General features: G+C 43.3%; 2 protein-coding genes and 1 long non-coding RNA gene across 4 annotated transcripts in view; 2 read left to right on the plus strand and 1 right to left on the minus strand.

The window, feature by feature from the left end:
- Nucleotides 1–12,749, minus strand: part of borr (borealin-related) — a 42,641-nt gene extending 29,892 nt beyond the window's left edge. For both annotated transcript variants that reach the window (XM_033379429.1, XM_001355807.4), the window contains exon 1: nt 12,646–12,749. The gene's annotated coding sequence lies outside the window, so the exon portion shown is untranslated. The remainder of the gene's footprint in view (nt 1–12,645) is intronic.
- Nucleotides 1–12,878, plus strand: part of Ggamma30A (guanine nucleotide-binding protein subunit gamma-e) — a 38,527-nt gene extending 25,649 nt beyond the window's left edge. Inside the window, exon 4 of the mRNA XM_015181498.2 lies at nt 12,666–12,878. Coding sequence (XP_015036984.1) covers nt 12,666–12,771 — 106 coding nt within the window. The 3' untranslated portion in view covers nt 12,772–12,878. The remainder of the gene's footprint in view (nt 1–12,665) is intronic.
- A 391-nt stretch (nt 12,879–13,269) lies between these two features.
- Nucleotides 13,270–18,835, plus strand: LOC26534274 (uncharacterized). The gene is made up of 2 exons (XR_004469047.1): nt 13,270–18,295; nt 18,379–18,835. It is a non-coding gene; the product is annotated as an uncharacterized lncRNA (long non-coding RNA).
- Nucleotides 18,836–19,904: the final 1,069 nt, after the last annotated feature.

A 19,904-nucleotide genomic window follows, 5' to 3' on the forward strand; every position in this document is an offset into this window, starting at 1 on the left:
AAGTAGAGAGTGGGAGGGGGAGAGGGGACCTTTAGGATAGGGATTACCGGGATTAGAAGCGCCACAGGGACACATTTCTCACATAAAAATAACTCCTCCATCAACCCTCGACTGCGATACGATATTTCAAATATTTATGGCATTATTTGTACATTATTATTGCCTTCTCTTGTGCTCTGTTTTATACTCCTTCTGTTCTATTCTGTTCTGTTGCTCTTTGCTCTTCCCGGAACCCCTGTCAAAAGGTACCTTCTCTTTCTGTTAATAAAAACAGAAATTATGAACACATGTAGAGGGGAAAGAGTCGCAAACGGGGGCACGTGAGCACATGAATTGCCCTGGAAAATTGCGATGCTTTGGCGTTTCAATGCTACGAGTATATTCGATTTTTTTCCATTGCGCGTATTTTTTCCCACTGACACATGGCACGAGGAGAGAAAAATGTCGACGGCTGCCTGCCGTGTGTTCCAACAGAATTCACATTGGCAGCGGCATCGGTAGCAGAGTGGCAGCATTGGACGGGACAGGAGTGGCAGCATCGGTATAAAGAGGAATGGCAGCATTGGTAGGGACACAGACAGGGACAGGAGTGGCAGCAGCAGCGGGGACACATATTATTGACATAACTACAAACAATTTATGGGCAAACAACGGTTACGTTACGTCTCGTTACCCCCAGAACTCTAGTGCCGTACAGTGCCGTGCCCCCAGATCTCTCACAACCAATGAATGTTGGCTGTTGGCTGCTGGCTGCTGCCATCCGAGCCGTAATTGAATTTCGTTGCATGCAGCGCTCCCATTTTGTTGCCGCCTCTCGACTCCTGACTGCTGACTCTCGACGATTGCATTTTTGACAGCCCACACAGTCCGTGGCTTAAATAATAAATGAAATGACTTAATACCGTATTAAAGCATCAGGCGGCGTGTCCCCGATCGGCTGAATCATGCACAGCCCCCTATGCACAAATCCCCTGGCATCTATGCGCCCAACTATAGGATGTACATACAGTAGTGTACGGGTATGGCGGAAAAGGTCAAAAGACCTTTTGTTTCGCTGAATGGTCTAGGGAATTCTGTGGGTCACTTCCGACGGATTTTTGGGCGGAAAAATGTCAGAATACATGATGAGCGGTCGGTATTCAGTTGGTGGACGATTAATGGATGTATAGTTACGAGGATTAGTGTGGGGTTTCAGTGCTGAACAGCCTATTTGAACGGGCGTCTCCCAACACTGATCATTCTTAATTACTTTTCCAATATTCTAATCAATTTTTTCTTCTTTTCCAGGTGAGTATTCGTTACCCTTTGGATCCCACTCATTCCCAAATTATTGCCAGTTACTGAGTAAGTTATAGACCGATGAATCGCTATAGGACAACTTTTAAAGAGAAGGACCAAATCCTGCCAAGCCCTGACTATGCATTCGGTTTAATGCCATAGAAGCATTCCCTATCCTTTCATGGGACTGCTGTATGGAATATTCCCTAAAACCCTTTGCATATTTCTCGCCTCGACTGGCAGATCCCGTGCTCTTTGTCCCTTCCGGTTCGTTCGCAGTTGCCCTTCCTTCCTTCCTTTCATTCTTTCTTCAATCCTTTCGGGTTTTCAGTTTTTCAGCTTTTCAGTTTTTCGTTTTTTAATTTGTTAAATTGTGTCTGGTGGCAAAACGAAAAAAAAAACAAAAAAAAAAGGAACGAAAGGAAGGAAAAGTGGACCAAAGTTGCAGGCAGACAATGCCAACGGCAACAAAGTGGCACATGAGTGCAGGAAAGGGTGAGGCTCTGTGGCACTGTGGCGCTGCCACTGAGACTGAGAGTGGGGCCGAATGGGTGATTTTAATTTTAAGTGCAAGTGCCATGACTTTTGCCAGTCACTGTGTGCGATGCAGCCTCCTCCACATGCCGCTGTTGCTGCCTTTCCGTTGCCCGTTTTTCGTTTTCATTTGTGAAATTAAATTTTGCATACGTAATGGTCGACGGACGGGGCCTTTTGTCGGCGACTGTACCCCATCATGCCATCATGCATACTGGTGCCGTCGACATGCATATGTGAGTGTCTGTCAGGCAGTTATTAGGAGCTGAAATGGCAAGACGTTCGTTCTGTTTCGCTCCGAGTTCTGCTCTGAGTGCCATGTGCCTGTAATTAAAACAACTTTTCTCTGTCTCTGGCGTCGTCTTGCCTTTCCTTTTTGCTCATCAAAATGCTCGCCATAAAATCCCTGGCTGCTGTTGGCTCTGCTGGCTGTCTTCCTCCATCATTGTCCATAACAATGAGGCACTGTCGACGACACGCTGGCTCATAAAGCTTTACGACCAGGCCAAAACCACACACAGACACACACACACACAAACAGATACTCTCCCATGTGCTTGCGCCTGTCTGTATGTGGTCTCGATGTTGCCATTTCTCCCATTCATAGCCCCACAAATGGGAGGGGATGGGATGGGATGGGATGGGTTTGCATGGGATGGGATGGGGAGGAATCGCTTTGTTTGGACCGCTCGCAGGTGGTGCCGCCTCCACGTGGGCTTAAAATTAAATTATTGGTTTATTTATGAAACGAAATGGTCATCAAATTGAGATTGTGATTGCAGATAACGTGCCAGGACCAACAGGATATGCTGGCCAGGCTATAAAGCGATTGGCAGGAGGCATAAAAATACTGAGATACGGCTATGGACCCCCGAATGGGGGTAGCTTTAAGTTGAACAACGAGACAAGAAAAAGTAGGGAAAGTTGCCCTCCTTAAAGGTGGTTTTCCATTGCATTTTCCACCCAAAAGTGAGTTAGCCAAAGAGTCCAAAGAGTAATTCCCTTTCTCAAGTTCATTTTGACAATTGAAAAAGCAATTTAGGAGGAATTCTCATTCTCCTTCTGCAGTTGCTTCTTCTTCTCTGGCCTACGGCACTCTAAATACTTTTTTTGGGTGCTCCTCTTCCCGTATTGCATCCCTTCCGTCGACCGACGACAGACGACAGTTTTGGCCCCCGGCATTCATTAATTTACCGCAACATTCCCGGCATTTACCAACACTCAACCACAGAAAGAGAGGAGACGACAAGCAAGCTCCCCGTCTCCCCTCACTAAAAAGTATCGACAACTGCGATACAACAAAAAAGGGGAGCCGAGCAATAGAAAATAGTGGCGGAGGGTAAGCGGGGAAAAAGTAGGAAAAAGTTTTGCAACAAATGTCCAAAAGCCACTTAACGGCGAATTAGAGCGCAACAACAGTAACAACTGCAGAGGAGAGAGGGGGGAGGAGAGGAGAATCGAGAGAGAGAGAGAGAGCATTGGGAGCAGCGACAACTAACTAACAAAAAAGTACAGTTAACGCTAAAAGGATACGCAAAACTTTTCAAGCGTGCAAGAGCAACAACTTTCCCTCTTTCCGCCAAAGCAAACCGCAGGATGCCCCAATAGGATGAAGTGTTCTTCCTGTACAGACCCAGATCCATACCCCTTTCAAGCAGCCGCTTCCCTGCTTGTGCTGCTGCCGCTGCTGCTCCTTCCATCTGCTTCAAGTACAGTTGTGTACGCAGTTAATTGATGATGTCCCATCAAATTGTAACAACTTTGGGCTTTGGCCAAACAAATTGTAGCCTACTTTCGGATGGACAGCGGTTGCTCCACCACACACACACACACGCACACACTCCCTAGAGACACAGACAAACATACAGACAGAATTAATTGTCGCTGGGGTAAATTTGCATTGTAAACAACCACCAGAGAGAGCAGCGTTCTTGACTGCTAAAAATTGCATAACAAAGTGTGGAGCATACACCAGCCATAGCCATCATTTAGCTTGCAAATTGCTTTTTTGGGGCTGGACAATCCACGCAATCCTTCAGCCCCACATCCCATCCCATACCATACCATCCGCGGTGGCAATTTGTCAGCGGAATCATGCAACAAACGGCACGCCACGCCACGCCACGCCTCGCCGCGCCTCTCCTCTCGCCTTCTCCTGATTGAGCATGTTTTTTGGTGGCAAAAGTTTAATTAAGTTTTGTGGCCTGATTAAATATGTAAATATTAATAACCCAGAGAGACAGCGCGGAGAACAGTCTGCTCTCTGCTCTGCTCGGCCCTGCTCTCTGCTCTCTGCTCAGACCTCATTAAGCACAACTTAAACTATCAATCATCGGGCTGTTTGGCTAACGTTGGACATATTTTTTTCCGCCTCAATTAATCAGTCAGCGACAGGCTGTAGGAAGACGCCGGACGAGAGACCTTGATCCGCCAAAGTACAGTCCATGCCCTAAATCATAGTTAGTCTTTGGGTAAATGTTTTCCGTGCACCAATTAAACCTTAATCTACTTTAAGTACGAGTGTGAGCGTGTGTGTGTCCCCAGGCATTTCATATTTTAACAAAGCCTCCTTTCTGTTCCGTTCCGTTCCGTTAATTAAGGCAACTTCCGATGGCCGATAGTGAGCATTAAATATGTATTGCATTTGGGATCCAATTAGGGAATACCATTTGTGTATCGATTTCCAGCTGCAGATCCACAAAAGATACACATACGAGTACGCTTACTTTTCCCATTTTCAATTGCAAGTTGAGGTCGTTTAATGAGCACAAGCACAACTGTACTTAGGTGCAGTCACGTGTGCGTGCGGCAAGCCAGAAGTCAGACAATCCTGTCCGTGAGAGAGAAGCAGCAGCATAACTTCAGCCATCCCGCAAATCAAATATGCAAATGCGGGAGAGGCGGGAGGGCGGGAGGGCGGTAGGAGCGGCAATCGGTAAACCATTTTACAACGTGTGCACGGGGCACGTGGAAGGTGCCGTGGTGGCTTGCAACCCACAGCTCGACAAGTTTTTGATAGCAGGAAATTTGCAATTTCTGGCATTAAATTTCCGCCTCAACATTCATTTCATCATCACCGAACTAGCAGCAGCAGCAACAGGAGGGGCAGAAGGAGTGGCACTGGCAGGTGGACCCTAAGGACTATAAGCATTATGCATTTGCATTATCCTGTTTCTCATAGTCGAGCAGCATACGTGTGTCTGTAATTATCGAAGTGCGCTTCAGAGTATTAAGTTCTCAAAGTCTAAGGAGCCAGTCAGCCGGCTTTCCTCACCTTTTCCTCATTCGGGGCGTGGGCATGGGCGTGGGCGTGGGCGTCGTGCGTGCCTCGAATACTCAAGGAATTGGAAATCGGAAAACTGCTCTCAAATGTATGCTAAGCTTTCTGTTTATGTATTTTATTTTTCCTTGAAGAGAGGCTACATTTAAGTGAGGAGGAAGGCGGTGGTTTCAAGGGGGTTTTCATAGCTCAAATGACTTAAGCGAAAATATTACTTTTCCCCCACTCCCCCCTGCATAGGCGAATGAGAACTTTGGCATTTGGCTTCAGTTCGATTATGGTGCGTGAGGCATTGGCATTTTCATTCTATCTGCCACACGTGTGGCAGGAGGCAGGAGGCACCAACATTTTGCACAGATTTTCTAATAACAATTTTGTTGGATTTTGATGTGGAATTGAATTTCACCTGACGATATGCTTAAAGGATATCATTTTAAAAGGGGGAATAAATATTAGATGCTGTGGAAATTGGATGTGGTGATTCTGCCATTAAAATACCGACTCTATCATCAGTTGCAAGACTCTGGCATTTTAGGCTATGAATTCCCCTCAGTACTGTTATGTTCTTCCCCGTTTGCCTCGGGGCAATCGTCCAGCCTTGAAAACTCTTTCTCTTGAAAACATTTTCCCCAGCCCCATCGGGTGACCTCCTTCACATGAATTTCCATGTCTCACCTCAACAAAAAAAGAAAGAAACGGAAAACGGAAAAAAAGAGTCTTCAACTTTTGCTCTTTCTGTTGCTGCTGTTGACTTATTATCGTTTTATTTATATTGTATGTGTATTCCCTCGCTGGCCTTGCGCCCACCACAGCGCCCCCCACAGCCGCCACAGTCCACGTTATATGTCAGGTTTTTCTTTTCAGTTTTCAGTTTTCAGAGCTGCCTTTTTTGCATAAATATCCTTGCAGACCATGAGGAGAGCAGACCAGACCGCACTTGTCACACGTCATTTGATTTGCTACTTTTTCAAATGAACAAAACAGCAACAGCAACAGCCCAACCCAGTAGTCCCCGGGCCCAGAATACCTGAGGCAAAACTTTGACAAACACTTGACGACGACGCCGACGACGTCGAGAACTCTGAATCGAGAGGAACTACTGAGAAGAGCTCGGTCTCGGTCTCGGCATAAGGCTCAGGCTCGGCTCAAGTGTTTTTTGCACAATTTCTTTTCAATTCAACAAAAGTGGACCGACGACCAGAGAGGAGGCCTTTCCTTTCCTTTCTGTACCGTACCCAGCCCTCTCTTTTTGCCATGCTAAACATCTCTTTTTTTTTGTGTTGCTTTTTGTTTTAAAGGTTTCCCATCCTTCCATCCTCGTCATCGTGCTGGGGCTGCAAGGGGGTTCCATTCCATGTAGTTTTCTATGCATAGAACTTGCGGCTTTTGGCCGTCCATAGACCCCCGACCTCCTAGAATCCTAGAGAACCATTCCTAGAGAATGAGTGGGTTGAGCGGGGGCATGGGCATGGGTGTGGGTGTGGGAAAGATTTTGTCTTTTAGCCTGATTTGTTATTCATGAAAAGGCTGAGGGAAAAGAGTAGGAGAGGACAGGCAGGCAGGCAGGCGGCTGTCGGGCTTTGGGGCCAAAAGAATGCGAATGGAGCCAAGGAAATGGTTAAGAAAACGCCGAGAACACTTCTGCGGTGTGCCAGAGAGGAGGGTTAAGGATAGTGCATAATAAAGATGTTTGTTGGAGAGCACGAGAAACTTTTCATTGAGTAGAGAACAGGTTGAGGACGAGGTGGAGACCTGGGCATTCTTTTGGGCCTTTTCAGTACCAACGATTAGCGTCTTCTGTATTTTTGGGGTCATTGGAAGAGAATGAATCTCTCGATTTAGATAGAATTCTGTGGAAGTGGAAGTGACAGTGGCAGTGAAAGAGCTTCCACACAATACTGTTTTCTATTTCACTCAACAATTGTTCAGGCAAACAATCAGTGGAGGCATCAGACATCTGCAAACACTGGCTTTCTCTCTCTCTCTCTCCATCTCTTGATTCGGGTTTTAGCAATTCAATGCACAATTCTCGGTGCTCTGTGATTCGGGCGTTCTCTGATTTCAGCTGCAATCTTGGCCCCAACGTGAGCCCTCGTTTTGCAGATTGAATTGGATTCAAGTGAAAGTTAAATAGCTGCAAATATTTATAGAGGATTCTCGTGATAGTTGAGCACAGATTTCCACAGAGTCCACTGGGAAATTTCGAGTACTGTTTCAGGGATTGTGGTGTTTCCGCATCCATTAGTATGCAAATCTCTGGGCTGTTGTCTCTCTCACTCTATCCCTTTGCGTTTAACCTAATGAAATGCATCCACGTATTTAATGTAGTACAACACAACAGAGCACAGAGAGCGACCTGAGGGGACAAATGGGGGACATTTGCATATCCCACATGCAATTTATTTATGCTAAATAGAAAAACAAGCAACGACAAAGGAATTTTATGCATATTTTGCAGCAAGCACCTGAAAGTATGAAAGTATGCAATGGACGCCTAAATAATGCGCATTAAAATGCAATTAGCTGGAACAGAGCGCACAACAACACAACATTGCATACTTTCAGGCACAGCATACACCACCGACACCGACAGTTACACCAACACTCCAACAGCTTCATTCAACAACGAACCAGCGAAACACATATGCAAATGGCTGACGAGGAAGACCCTCAATGTTCTGTGGGTCTGTGTCTGTCCCTGGTGGTGGCTTCTTTCGCAAGCAGCAGCCCCAGCCCCCGGCCCGGCAGCAGCAGTGCTTCAAGAGCCATTTGGGGTTTTGTTCTGCTTGGGTTCTGTGTGTTTTTCTTGCTGTGCCGCTTAAAAGTGTGCTAAATTTAGCAGAAGGCCGCGCCCCACACCAACACCTACACACACCTCCACCGATGAGAGAGAGAGCGGGCTGTGTAATGAGCTAGAAATTAGTTTATGACGAAGGTCGTCCACAGACCGGTGTTCCAGTGTGTTCAGTGTACAAAAGTAGCCCGAAACAGAGCAGACAGCAGTTTTTCGGGGGTCTCGGGTTGTTTATGCAAACAATTATAATAGGCTTGAAATGAAATTTTAAGCTCTTCATTTCTGTCACATGCGCGACAAAGATAAACAACGGTGGATGGCAAATGATAGGTGAAAAGTCGAAGCTTTGGATACCCTTAAAGAGACATTCAAATCATTCGATTCATATCAACTTGGATGAGTTAACAGTTGTATATGGGGTATCCAAGTCGTTGCATTGCCAACATCTGCTCCAAATCGTAATACCCTCCCTCCCAAGGGTACGCACGCACACACGCAAAAACCCTGACATGTGGCTGAGGCATTTTGTTTACCCAAGCTGAATATGAAATTTATGTTGGATGGGAGGCGGTGGAGGATGAGTGTTTCTGTTGAGCTCTCGGCTTTTGGCAGAGCAGGGAATTCTAATTTTGCAGCAGCTCCTGGATCTGAGGTATCTATAAGTATACTTTTAAATGCCCGCCCCGCTTGCGGAGGTGCTGCTCTGGCAGCCATTGATAAATGTGGCATGGTTCCCGGCGCTTAAGAGTGCGTGTGATTGCGAGCGTATCTGTGTGAGTGTAGCAGAGTGCATGTCCGCATGTGTGTGCGGGTGTGCGGTTGTCATAAATCAACATTTACATCGTGTTTATGTTTTTTGTGTGCCTGACAGACCGGAAAAGGTAACAGACTTCGAAAGGTGGAATGATTGCTCGAAGTGAATGGAAATGGAGTTTGGGGAAGGGGCCAAATGTTGGTTTGGCATTTAATTATAGGTATTGCGTGCGTGTGTCTCCCCCCGCCATTCATTTGTCCTTAGATTGATGGGGGCCTTTGAATGGAAATAAATATTGAGCCAGATACAAACAAAAAATTACTTCATTAAAGGAAACGATGGGAGATTTGCGTGAATCGAATGGGGATTTGATTAACAACAATCAAAGACACAGGAACGATATTCCTCATGCTTTCATTTGATATACTACATATTTGTCTTTGTTAAGTTCCATCTTCATCTCTCGACTTGCACTCCGACATCCTGTTCGGTTCCATCCCTTAGACATCCCACAAAACATTAATTCATCTAACCCTAAAAGCAAAATGTTGTCAGACTTGATAATGGTGTTGTTCTTGCTGTTGAGGAAATGCGTCCAAATGACTTTTCATTTCGTCTGAAGTAAGCTTCTACAATTATGGAGTGCAGAGGCGGAGTTAATGGGAATCCCACTCTGGAGTGCTTGTCTACGCCCCTGACGTCTGACTCCGGCTCTGACTGGAGGAAAGCTATTCAATTAGCCCATAAAAGCACAGCGGTGGCCACATGGCCTTGCGGCACTGCGGTGCGAATGGAAGTCGGTCTCTGGCCCTCTCTGGCTCTCTCTGGCTCCACATATGAAATTAACGATTTCTGAATTAGTTTTCAATGTGTTCGCCGCTGAATGGCAGTTGGAGAGCACTCTTACCTTTACTCTTCACTCTTTGCCTTTCACGGTTGCAGGGTTTGCCTTGATGTCGGATTTGAGTGCTCAAATTAAATGCAGATGTCGAATAAAAGTTTTTCCATGTCCCTCTGGCATTTCATGTACTTTTACTCTCGTATCCATTGCCATTACCCTCCCCAGTTATGAGAAAAGTTGCAGAAAACGAGAAAAACTCTTCACAGATGCCAATGATATCATGCGAATTTATGAGAAAGAGAACATAATGCCCACTTTGTATTTTAGGGATAAGTAGTTTGCCTATCTCTCCATAAATCTCTTGTATCTGACGAGTAGTTAAATTGAAAGACTCTTGGTCTCGAAATTTATTCAAGAACAAAAGTTTATATCCCTCAGTTCCACTGTATCCTCGTCCCTTTTCGATATTTAATACTCTTTGGGTCATGCACTTTTATTCTATCTCTTTCTATTCCTGGATAATGCTCTCATTAAAAATACATGTGAGGCAACGCTTTCCCAGACGCTTAGCAGAATGATACGGGCGGAGCTGGACGCTCGCTCACCTTTGGTGGCCAAAAAGAGAGACAGACATGCAGAGGGAGGGGGAAACTCTGGCTAAATATACTTTAGGGTTGCCAAAGATCCAACGTCATCATAACCACTTTGTTTACGACGCCTCGACCTGGCCTTGACTGCCGAGCCGAAAACCGAACACCGAACTCTCGAACTCTCGAACCTGCCCAAAAAGAACCCTTGGCCTTTTGTTTGCCCCGAAAAAATAGAGAAGAGAGCCGAAAGCAGAGAATACGAGTATTCCTAAGCTTTGTGGATTTTCATTTTAATGTTTGTGTGTGGCACAGAGAGGCACAGAAACCGCAAAGTCATAAGCCCATTAGCCCATGGGATGGGATGGGCTTATAGGCGGATGGGGGATGAGGTATGGGGGGATAGGCGGATGGTGCCCCCGGCTGAGGCATTGTTTTAGGCAGTCCTTGTCCCTGGCTGGGGTTCTCCATTGCCTCTTGCTCTGTTGATGCGGAAAATGAGCAAGGAAATAGAGAAAATCTACCACACACACACACAAGCACTCACAGGAAGGGCGGGGATAACGACACCGAAGCCCCAAGGACGTCGGCGGAGGAGACGACAAGGTCTTGTTAGGTTAAATTATGCATAGATGCCACGCCCACCTCCCATTACAGGCACATGCATACACCTTGGCATTTGATAATTGAGAGAGCAGAGAACCAGACCGGAAACCAGAAACTACAATCAGAATCAGGCAGCAACAATCATCCCGCCCCAAGAGGGCTGGGCCTTTGGTAATTCAAAACAAACAACAAGGATGTACATGGTATGAATCTTTGGACTACTATGGGGAACTACTTTCCATGGGGTAAGTGGGTGGATAATACTTGAAGGAGTACCTCCTGCCAACGCCTTTTTAGAGACCCACAAATAAGAGAACTTTACCTACCTAATGGAAATCAATGTAATATTTAAACACAGCCACACGCTCCTCGAAAACACCAAAGAAACCGCACAAATTTGTTAAGCAATTGTTGCGGTCCAATAAAAGCCCCCACAGAATGGCCCAAATAAAATAATATTCCAGCCAAGAAATGCTTTTAGGGAGCTGCAACATTTGGCCAACGAGAGCCAATATTTGCCCAATAAATAATAAGCAAAGCCACAGAATGTGGCCTCATCTGGAATATCGTATCGTATGCTTTGCGCAATTCAAGTGCTTCGTTGGCCAGAGAAAGTGCAGAAATCGAGCATTTGAAGCATGAAAGTATTTACAGGAAAATACTCGTATGAAAAGCAGGAGCAGGACCCACACACACACAATCATACACGTTCTTGGACGGGGTGGGGTTTCCCTTGCTGCACTTATCATTCAATCGCTATGGAAATTGTTAGCTCAATAGCCACGGGTAATACTAGTATCTGCATATGCATGGGATGGAGGGACTTGTTCGCTTATTGAATCCACAGATAAATAAAAGATTGATAAAGATTCCAGTTCCCCCAAATACGAGTAGTTGTTCATATAATTTGTTCACTTTTCATTAAGCAACTTCCCAGAATTTATATTAACAATAAAGTGAAAGGAAGTGGAAAGGAAGGGAAAGACCCTGCCAGAATAACTTCCCCAAAAGTAACCTCCAACGAGGAAATTGAAATGCAAAACTCGTCCTCCGACAACAGTCTTTTCGTCTGTCTATCGCAGAAGAGCTCACAGTCCTCCAGGAACCCCCTTAAATAAATAAATTCTTGCAAAATTTGCAGAAAAATAAAACAAAAATAAAAAAATGAAGGAGAAAAAGTATAAAATGTTTTGTCTTGGGCAGAAGTAACGAAAGCTGAAAGAACCGAGAGATACTGGTAGAAAGATACAGAACGACAGACAGACAGTCAGTCGGAGGAAGAGAGCAAGGAATAAAGCGAAAGACAAATGCAAACGACAGGACAACCATTTTTATGGCCCCAAAGGATAAGTGTATTACAACAGCAACAACAACAGCTATGCCGGAAAATTTATATGCAAACGGAAGAATAGGGCGTGGCGTTGAGATTGGGGTTATCCGAGCGGAGGGGAGGAGCAGAGCAGAACGTTAGTTTTTTTTTTTGCTCGTGGCGCGTGTAAAGCGTTCAAACATTTTTAATGTCCATCTGCGTGAGGATTAGCATAAAATCCGCTGTCCTTTGCCCGATCCAGGACCCCCCAAACCCTGCTCTCTGCACAGACGTGAGGTAGAACTTTATGTCCGCTTAGCTTTAAGTACGGGTCTGGCTGAATGAATGGATGGATGGATACCCTTCTGTGTATTTATACCTTTCGAATGTCTTGATTTCTCTGCAAAGATTACACAGTTTATGGTCTTTAAAGTATGAGATTACCCAATGAAAATGTTGGCCATTCAAATGGGATAAGTTGAAGGGAAAGCGATAAAATTTATAAGCCTACAGTAGGGGAGACAGAGATATTCCAGGAAATTTAGAGACCTCCTGGAAAATCTTCACTCTTTGGGAGTTTTTCGATACTTATTTTCTTAGAAATTGGTCTTTGCACATCCTTAAATATATACATATCACAAAACAATAATCTAATAACTTACCTCTTCCCTTGTTCCCACAGAATGCGATCGTTCATCGAGGAGAATGAGAAGAACGATCCTTTGATCAATGCTCCGGATAAGAAGAACAATCCGTGGGCTGAAAAAGGCAAATGCGTTATCATGTAATATTATCGTAAACCACAGAAATACCGTAAAACCTATGATAACCAGCCAAATAACATCAGTAATAATAATGCAACAACAACAACCCATTCAAGACCAACAACTGCAACTGCAACAGCCACAGCAGATCAACAATACCAATATTTAAACCCTACCACAGACAGCAATCGATGTAGCAGCCATAGAGATGATGGCTCCCCCCTCCGTCATAATGATGATTCCCTAGGTATAATACCCGTAGAGCTGCAGCAGCAGCAGCATTACAACAACAACTATTACTACTACTACAACTACAATCTGAGCTATGTCCCCGAGGACTGTGCCCCGGGCGGCAGCCGGCGCCCGAGTCGCCTCCAACAGCTGAAGCGTCGCACGCAGCACGAGCTGCAGCAGTGGCCGATGCTCATGCAGCTGCTGCTGCTGGTCCTCTGGCTGAACGCCCGCTTCTGGCGGATCGTCGACGAGCAGGTGACGTACCGGAGGAGGCGATGGCATTAATGTGGGGCAGAGAGATCGAAGGAGCAGAGCGAAGCAGAACAGGAGGCGACGCAGGATGCCACGCAATCCGGTGCTGATAATGGTGTTGCTTGGTATGAGATCGATCTAAGCTTAAGTTGAATCAAAAATTATGCCCAAACTCTCTTTCAAAACTCATCTCAATAAAATTAATCAAAACTTAGGCTGCAAAATATAGTCAAAGCAAAAGCGAAATCATCTACAAATGTAACACAGAGAACCACCCATCCCGAGAGAGCAGAAACTCTAAGAACAACAACAACAACAGCAACAACAACCTACAAAAACAACAACAACAACAAAATGATAGCGAGAGCTCTCGCTGCTCGTTACATTTTGCACACGCACTACTCGTTTCATCATCGTATCGTGACCGCTCCCGTCACATTGTGACCGCTCTGTCGTCTCGACTCGTTTCTGTCTCTCGTCGTCTTATGCTCGTCTTTCTCTTTTTTCCTCTCTCTTTCTCTCTCTCTCTCTATCGTTCTATTTTTCTAGCTATCGTTCCCTAGTACTACAGTTATTGCTATTTCAGTTCCAATGCATGCCATATACATTCTTAGAAGTTTCTTTTGATATCGCTATATATTTTCCTCTGTTCTTCCACACCTACTCCACCAATGCAATCCACATCAATCGTCACATCCATCATCATCCCAAGCCCACCCAAAAACCAAAATAGTCCACACACTAGTCGACAAAACGCTAACTCAATCATATCAATCATGAGACACGAAAAAATGTCAAAGCCTCGATAAATGTAACCCACCCATCATTCTGTAGAAGAGAAGCCTTAGAAGCGCCCCCCCGCCCCAAAAAGAAATCCCATTTTATGTTAACCAGCGAAACCGAAGAACCGAACAAGATCTACTATGAACTTTAATCCAAAGGTTTCCCCGCCCTAAGCTTGCCTAAGAACCAAACTGAAACTAAACTTAAAACTATCCCAACAGCAAAAGAAAAAGCAAAAGCAAATGAAAAGAATAAGAAGAGAAGTAGAATCGTATTTTGAGTAGCGCTTTTTGATTTATTTGGTAGCCAGGCAAACGCTAACCGAAACAGAAGTTTTAGTTGTGTTTTTCAACGTAAAATATAAAATATAAACTATGGATAATATAATTTTATATACAACATACATACTATAGAGTTATAAATTTAAAGGCAGACGCTGTAGATGATTACTCGATCGATGATTAAGCTTTAGTTCTAACAGATATGTTACTTATGATTACCTAGCGACAATTATTATATACGCAACAGACAACAAACAAACAAACAAACAAACAACACACAACAATTACACACGAAAGATACTAAAAACTAATCGACGTAGTAGAAGAACCCACGATATTTATACGAGTATATGGATCATAGTTGAAAAAACAAATAACAAAACGATTAGCGAGAAATATTTTAGTGAAAAATCCAAAAAGTCAGCTGAAACTTTATATGTTTAAATGCGAAACTGCAAAATGGACTTGAAACAAGAACAAACAAGAGGAAAACTATATTATATTATATTATTAACTATTATTACGAGTATATACGATATTGAGAGGGCGTGCCCCAGGGGCCGACCAACAACAACAAACAAAATAAGGCGCTGTTCAGCTAATCGAGAAAATATATAGTGAAAATCGTTTACGTTTAATAAAATACTAAGTTCTGCTTATCGCTACGCGAATATGATTTCCATTTACAACTTAGGGATGATATATGATTTCAGCATTAGAAAAGAAAAGACAACAATCAGAACACACCAAATACACAGACATTCCACAGACACACATTCCACATAACGAGGCTACCACTGAGGTTGCCCCATGATGAAAATAGTGCGAAGTGAAATATAGTTAAGGAAACATTCGACGGGGGAATACCCCTTGAGAGAAGAACCTATGAAATAATCCAAAATATATAGCACATTTAATGTTAATCTTAAGTTGAGGAACAAACAAACGTAGAGAAAATTCAGCAGAGAGCGTAAAATTAATTATACGATTAAGTAAGTCGCGCAAAAGACCCCAAAAGACACCAGAAAACAGAGATACCGAAAGGTAAACAACCTACAAAATAAGCAGCAAACGAAACGAAGATGCAGAAGAGAAGAAAAATCACCAAATAATTAAGGAAAAACTTCACCGAGAAGCGAGAAACGAGAAGCAGATGAACGATGATGAGGACGGAATGGAGCGAGTGCTCCTAGCGAGGAGCAAAAAAGTAAACAAACAATAGAAAAACCCATATTTAGTGGTAAATTTTAAGAAGGAAACACTCTGCAATCATACGAGAGCTCTGGGAAAACCGAAGCGAAGCGAGGCTACATCGAAACACACACCTTTGATGGAAGCACAAAGTTGCATCCAGCTACCAGAAAGAACGATGCAACAACCCAACAAAAGTGTTTCCATCGCTAAGCAGATGCAAAAGCAGATACACAAAAACTAAATTAAGGTATTGGTGGTTACAAAAATATTATATGTATAACTAATTGATGTTTGGAAAAGACGACGATGAAATAACGATATAATCAAAAAGGCCCGAGGGCTGTCAATGACACGCTGCAATCCAGCGACATTGCCAGACCTCACAGACAGGAGACCGTTGTGGCATAGGGAACATGTCTGGCATCAGCGCTGCATGTTCCGTATCCAGCTTGACGGCTAACGTCTGTTTATTGAAAGTTGAAATCAAATCAAATTATATGAATCTACGAATATATATATGTGTATAGTGTTGTACTCAAGAGTGTCATCGAGTGTCGTGCCACAGGCTCAGGCTCGCAGGCTGAGAAGCGTTTAAAAGAGTTCCAGATAGTAGTTTTCCGGGGTCCGACTGTACACGCCACTCAAGAGAGCACTAAGCACGCCGAGTAGCCGGGCACGGAGTCTCGGCGAAACGGGTGTGAGGGTGCCACCAAAATTGAGCGAGTGAACAGTCGGCCAAAGGATTGATCTTTTTTGAGAAGAGAAGTCTCCTTCGATGATGTCCATGTCATACGATTTCCACGAGGCCTCGACTGAGTCTGTGCCACGAACACCGCTCGAACAGTCGCTCCCCAAAATGTACTCGCACTTTCGTCAGTATTTAATCGAACAAATCGTTAATTAACATTCCAAATAAATACAATTAAATATGGGAAAGTCATTCGAGGAGCGAAGTGAAGTGAAAAGAAAGAGAAATGGTACATTTTAGTAATTTTTCCAGCAAGTTACAAACTATATATAAATGTTAAAGTAAATAATCAGAAAGACAATTCTTAATTGATCGAAAGAAGTAGATCGATAGATCACTTATCGACTCGAGATTTCAATTAAACTCTCGAAAGGTCGGTGGGTGAGACGCGCAAACAGGTGCCAAACGGTTCGATAGACAGAAGGTTCTGCCATGAGCAGACCTTTGGGGCGAATGCCGGGAAAAAATTATGAACAAAAAACTAATTAAATATAAAGAACACACGATTCTCTAGACCGTAAGTTGATGTTACAGTTCATTGAAAAGCGTTTAAATATTATATGGCATACCAGAATATTATGGATTAAACAAGCATTAACTATATATACATATATATGATATGATATGATATCGATACAACAATATATTGCAAGTATTCAAATATTCATTGGAAAAACATAAAAGAAACCTTTATTGTTACAATTTTAGGTGTAAGTCACGTAACAGATAAGATATTTGGACATATAGGTTACGATTCTTACGATATATAAACGATAAAATGATTGATTCTTAAACTTGTCGAATTGCGAACTCAGACAAACAACAAAAGCACGGTGCCACACAACATCCACAGGCTAAACCAGAAACCAAAGAAACCAAAAACAAAACCAAACAAAACAAAGAAAAACAACCCGACAAAACAATTATAATTTAGTCAAAGGAAAATCTAAATGAAATCTAGCTAGTAAGTGAATTTTAACGCAGCAAAGCAAACAACAACAACAACAACACAACAAGAAACAAAAGACAAAACTACACGAAAAGAAAGATCGAAAGTCATAGGAGGAAGGAATAGGAGGAAGAAGAATTCACCAGAATGAACGAAAAAGAAAAAAACACGAAAACTCAAAATAGTATGATATAAACGAACATGTATTTAGCTGTTAACAAAAAACAAAAACAAACAAAAAAAACTACTAAACAAATGGAAAACCAAAAACCAAATACAGAAAACAAAAAACCGAAAACAAAGAAAAACCAAAGCATAAGTATGATTATCATTAAAGGAACTTCTCTAAATAAAAAGTAAACTTTGAAAATCCTTAGCGGAGAAAAACTACCCTCTCTCTATAAAAAAAAACCAAAAAACGAAAAACCAACAAAAATACTGTCGATTGTGTTTTATTTCCCCCTCTCCCCCCAAGACCTTCGTCGACCGAAAGAAAGCTTCCCCCAACCAGAAAATCCTCCCAGAAATATCGATGTTGATGATGATGCCTTGCTTTGTGTGCTTTCCTCCCCTCCCGCCACTCTTTTTCCTTTGCCTTGCTTTTGCTTGAGTTTTTGGAATTTATTTAGTGTTTATTTGGTATCATTTTGATATGTTTGCGGTATATTTGCTTCTTTGGGCTGTACATATAATTATTGTGCCTGCGCTTGAGCTTCGTTTTTGAGCAAAATCTAAATGTCTTTCTCCACATCACAACGATTTGCACACTTCGGTGACCCCGACCCTCTGAAATTTGTAGCTTTGGTGACTCCTGACTTCTGAGTCTGAGGTGTGTAAAGGGTGCTCTTCTTTTAGCTTCAGCTTCAGAGATCGACGTAAGTAGATATATATGGAAATGAGAGCCTGAGAACAAAGGGCTAAGGACTGTGACAGTTCCTCAGATGCGAAGTCAGAATCAGGCATCTGCTGTTCGCAGGAAACTTTTATCTTTTCTTGGCAGGCGATAAGAAAAGTTTTTGTAGGGCAAGTTTTCCTATAGAATTTTCAGCAAGCTCTCGGAGAAGTTTCGCCTCCGGAAAGAAACATGTTTCGTGTAATTAGCAAACGGTGCGTATGCGTAATGACATTACGCTTCAAGTAAGTACATTAAGGAACTAACGGCAAAAACGGTTTTCCAACAACTGAAACAGCAAACGACAGATAGAGGGAAAGACAGAGAGAGAGAGAGAGCGAGTACATATCTCTTTCTGTCGCTTCCTTTGTCCAGCGACAATTCAATTAAATACCAGACGATGACTAGGACTAGGACTCCTCTCCGTTTGCATGGCAATTGAAATGCAATGATGTTTAAATATTGCAGATACACTCGTTCAATCGCAGTGGCACCCGTATATTATAGATGGGTGGATGGTGCGGAATGGCAACAGCTCTCGTTTAAGTACAATTCGAGCTTAACAAATCAATTGGCAGTCGGTGAACTGTGCCAATGACTGGCACTCGCTTGGATTCGATTAGAAAATGGATTGGGAATTGCTGTTCGCCTTTTGTCTCGATAGAACAATGAATCATTTGAGAGAAACTCTTTTAATTGCTTCAGATCATAGATTTTTGTGGAATAAATAAAGATTTGCAATGAATCATAGAGCAGTTTCAGTGTATTTTATTTCAAGGGGGGACTACATACATATATTGCTTTTCGGGAAGCTCATTTTCTTTCTTTGCCCCTCTTTAAAATTCGTGGTAAGTGGCTCGTATACTCGTATCTCCCGCTCAAGTGACTCTGGCTCAAAAAATCTACATATTTAGACACATTTCATATGCAAATTGGGGCTCCGAAATGGCAGCCCGTCCGAATTTATATGCCAATTGCGAAAGTGTGAAATTAATGCGGCCCTGGTGAACGATCCCCGGGATCCGGCGAGCAAAGGAAAAAAACACAACAAGCAGTCCGGAAGTGTTTAAATTACCATGAAGCTATAAAAAAAACGAGAAGAGACAGCCCCAAGGTGGGGCCGGTCTGCTCTGTTGGTATTTATGACCCACCGTTGTCCTCACATCAAGTATTCATTCCCTACTCACTCACTCACTCACAGACTCACTGACAAAAAGGTCTCTCCGCATGTGGTCGTCTCTTCCAATCAGTAATTCAAAAGCAGGAATCAGCGGGAGATGATATGGGAATGATTCTGTTTGAAGGTTGAGTGAGAGAAGAGGAAAGAGTGCTCCCATTGGCTCTGTTCTTTAAGCCAAAAGAGTAATCTAGTTAACCGCACAATCATAATTTGCATATCGATTGACAAAAGTGCAGTGAAAACTGTCAAAAACCGCACTGATTCCCCTACGAATGAATTGCAAATGAGATTCCAAATCGCCCACACCGCTGATTGGACTGCAATCGAGTACTCCGAGTATGCAAATCAATGACAGACACAACTGTACTTTCCATTCAAGAGTTAAATGTGATTACTATTCGACTGAATGAATGACTGAATGGCAGGCAGCACACAAAACAGCTGGTAATTACAGTTGACAAGTGTTCGGGAGACCCTTTTATTCACTCACTCATCCACCCATCCATCCATCCATCTATTCATTCATTCACTTGCAATTTGTTTTGCTCTGTTTGCCATTTTGGCGCCTCAGTGTCGACATTTTCTACGCCATTTGCCTGTCTGTCCGCATTTCCTTCCTTCCGCTTCCTTTCTCCGTGCCACCA

Source organism: Drosophila pseudoobscura, chromosome 4, assembly GCF_009870125.1.
Source record: "Drosophila pseudoobscura strain MV-25-SWS-2005 chromosome 4, UCI_Dpse_MV25, whole genome shotgun sequence".
NCBI lineage: Eukaryota > Metazoa > Arthropoda > Insecta > Diptera > Drosophilidae > Drosophila > Drosophila pseudoobscura.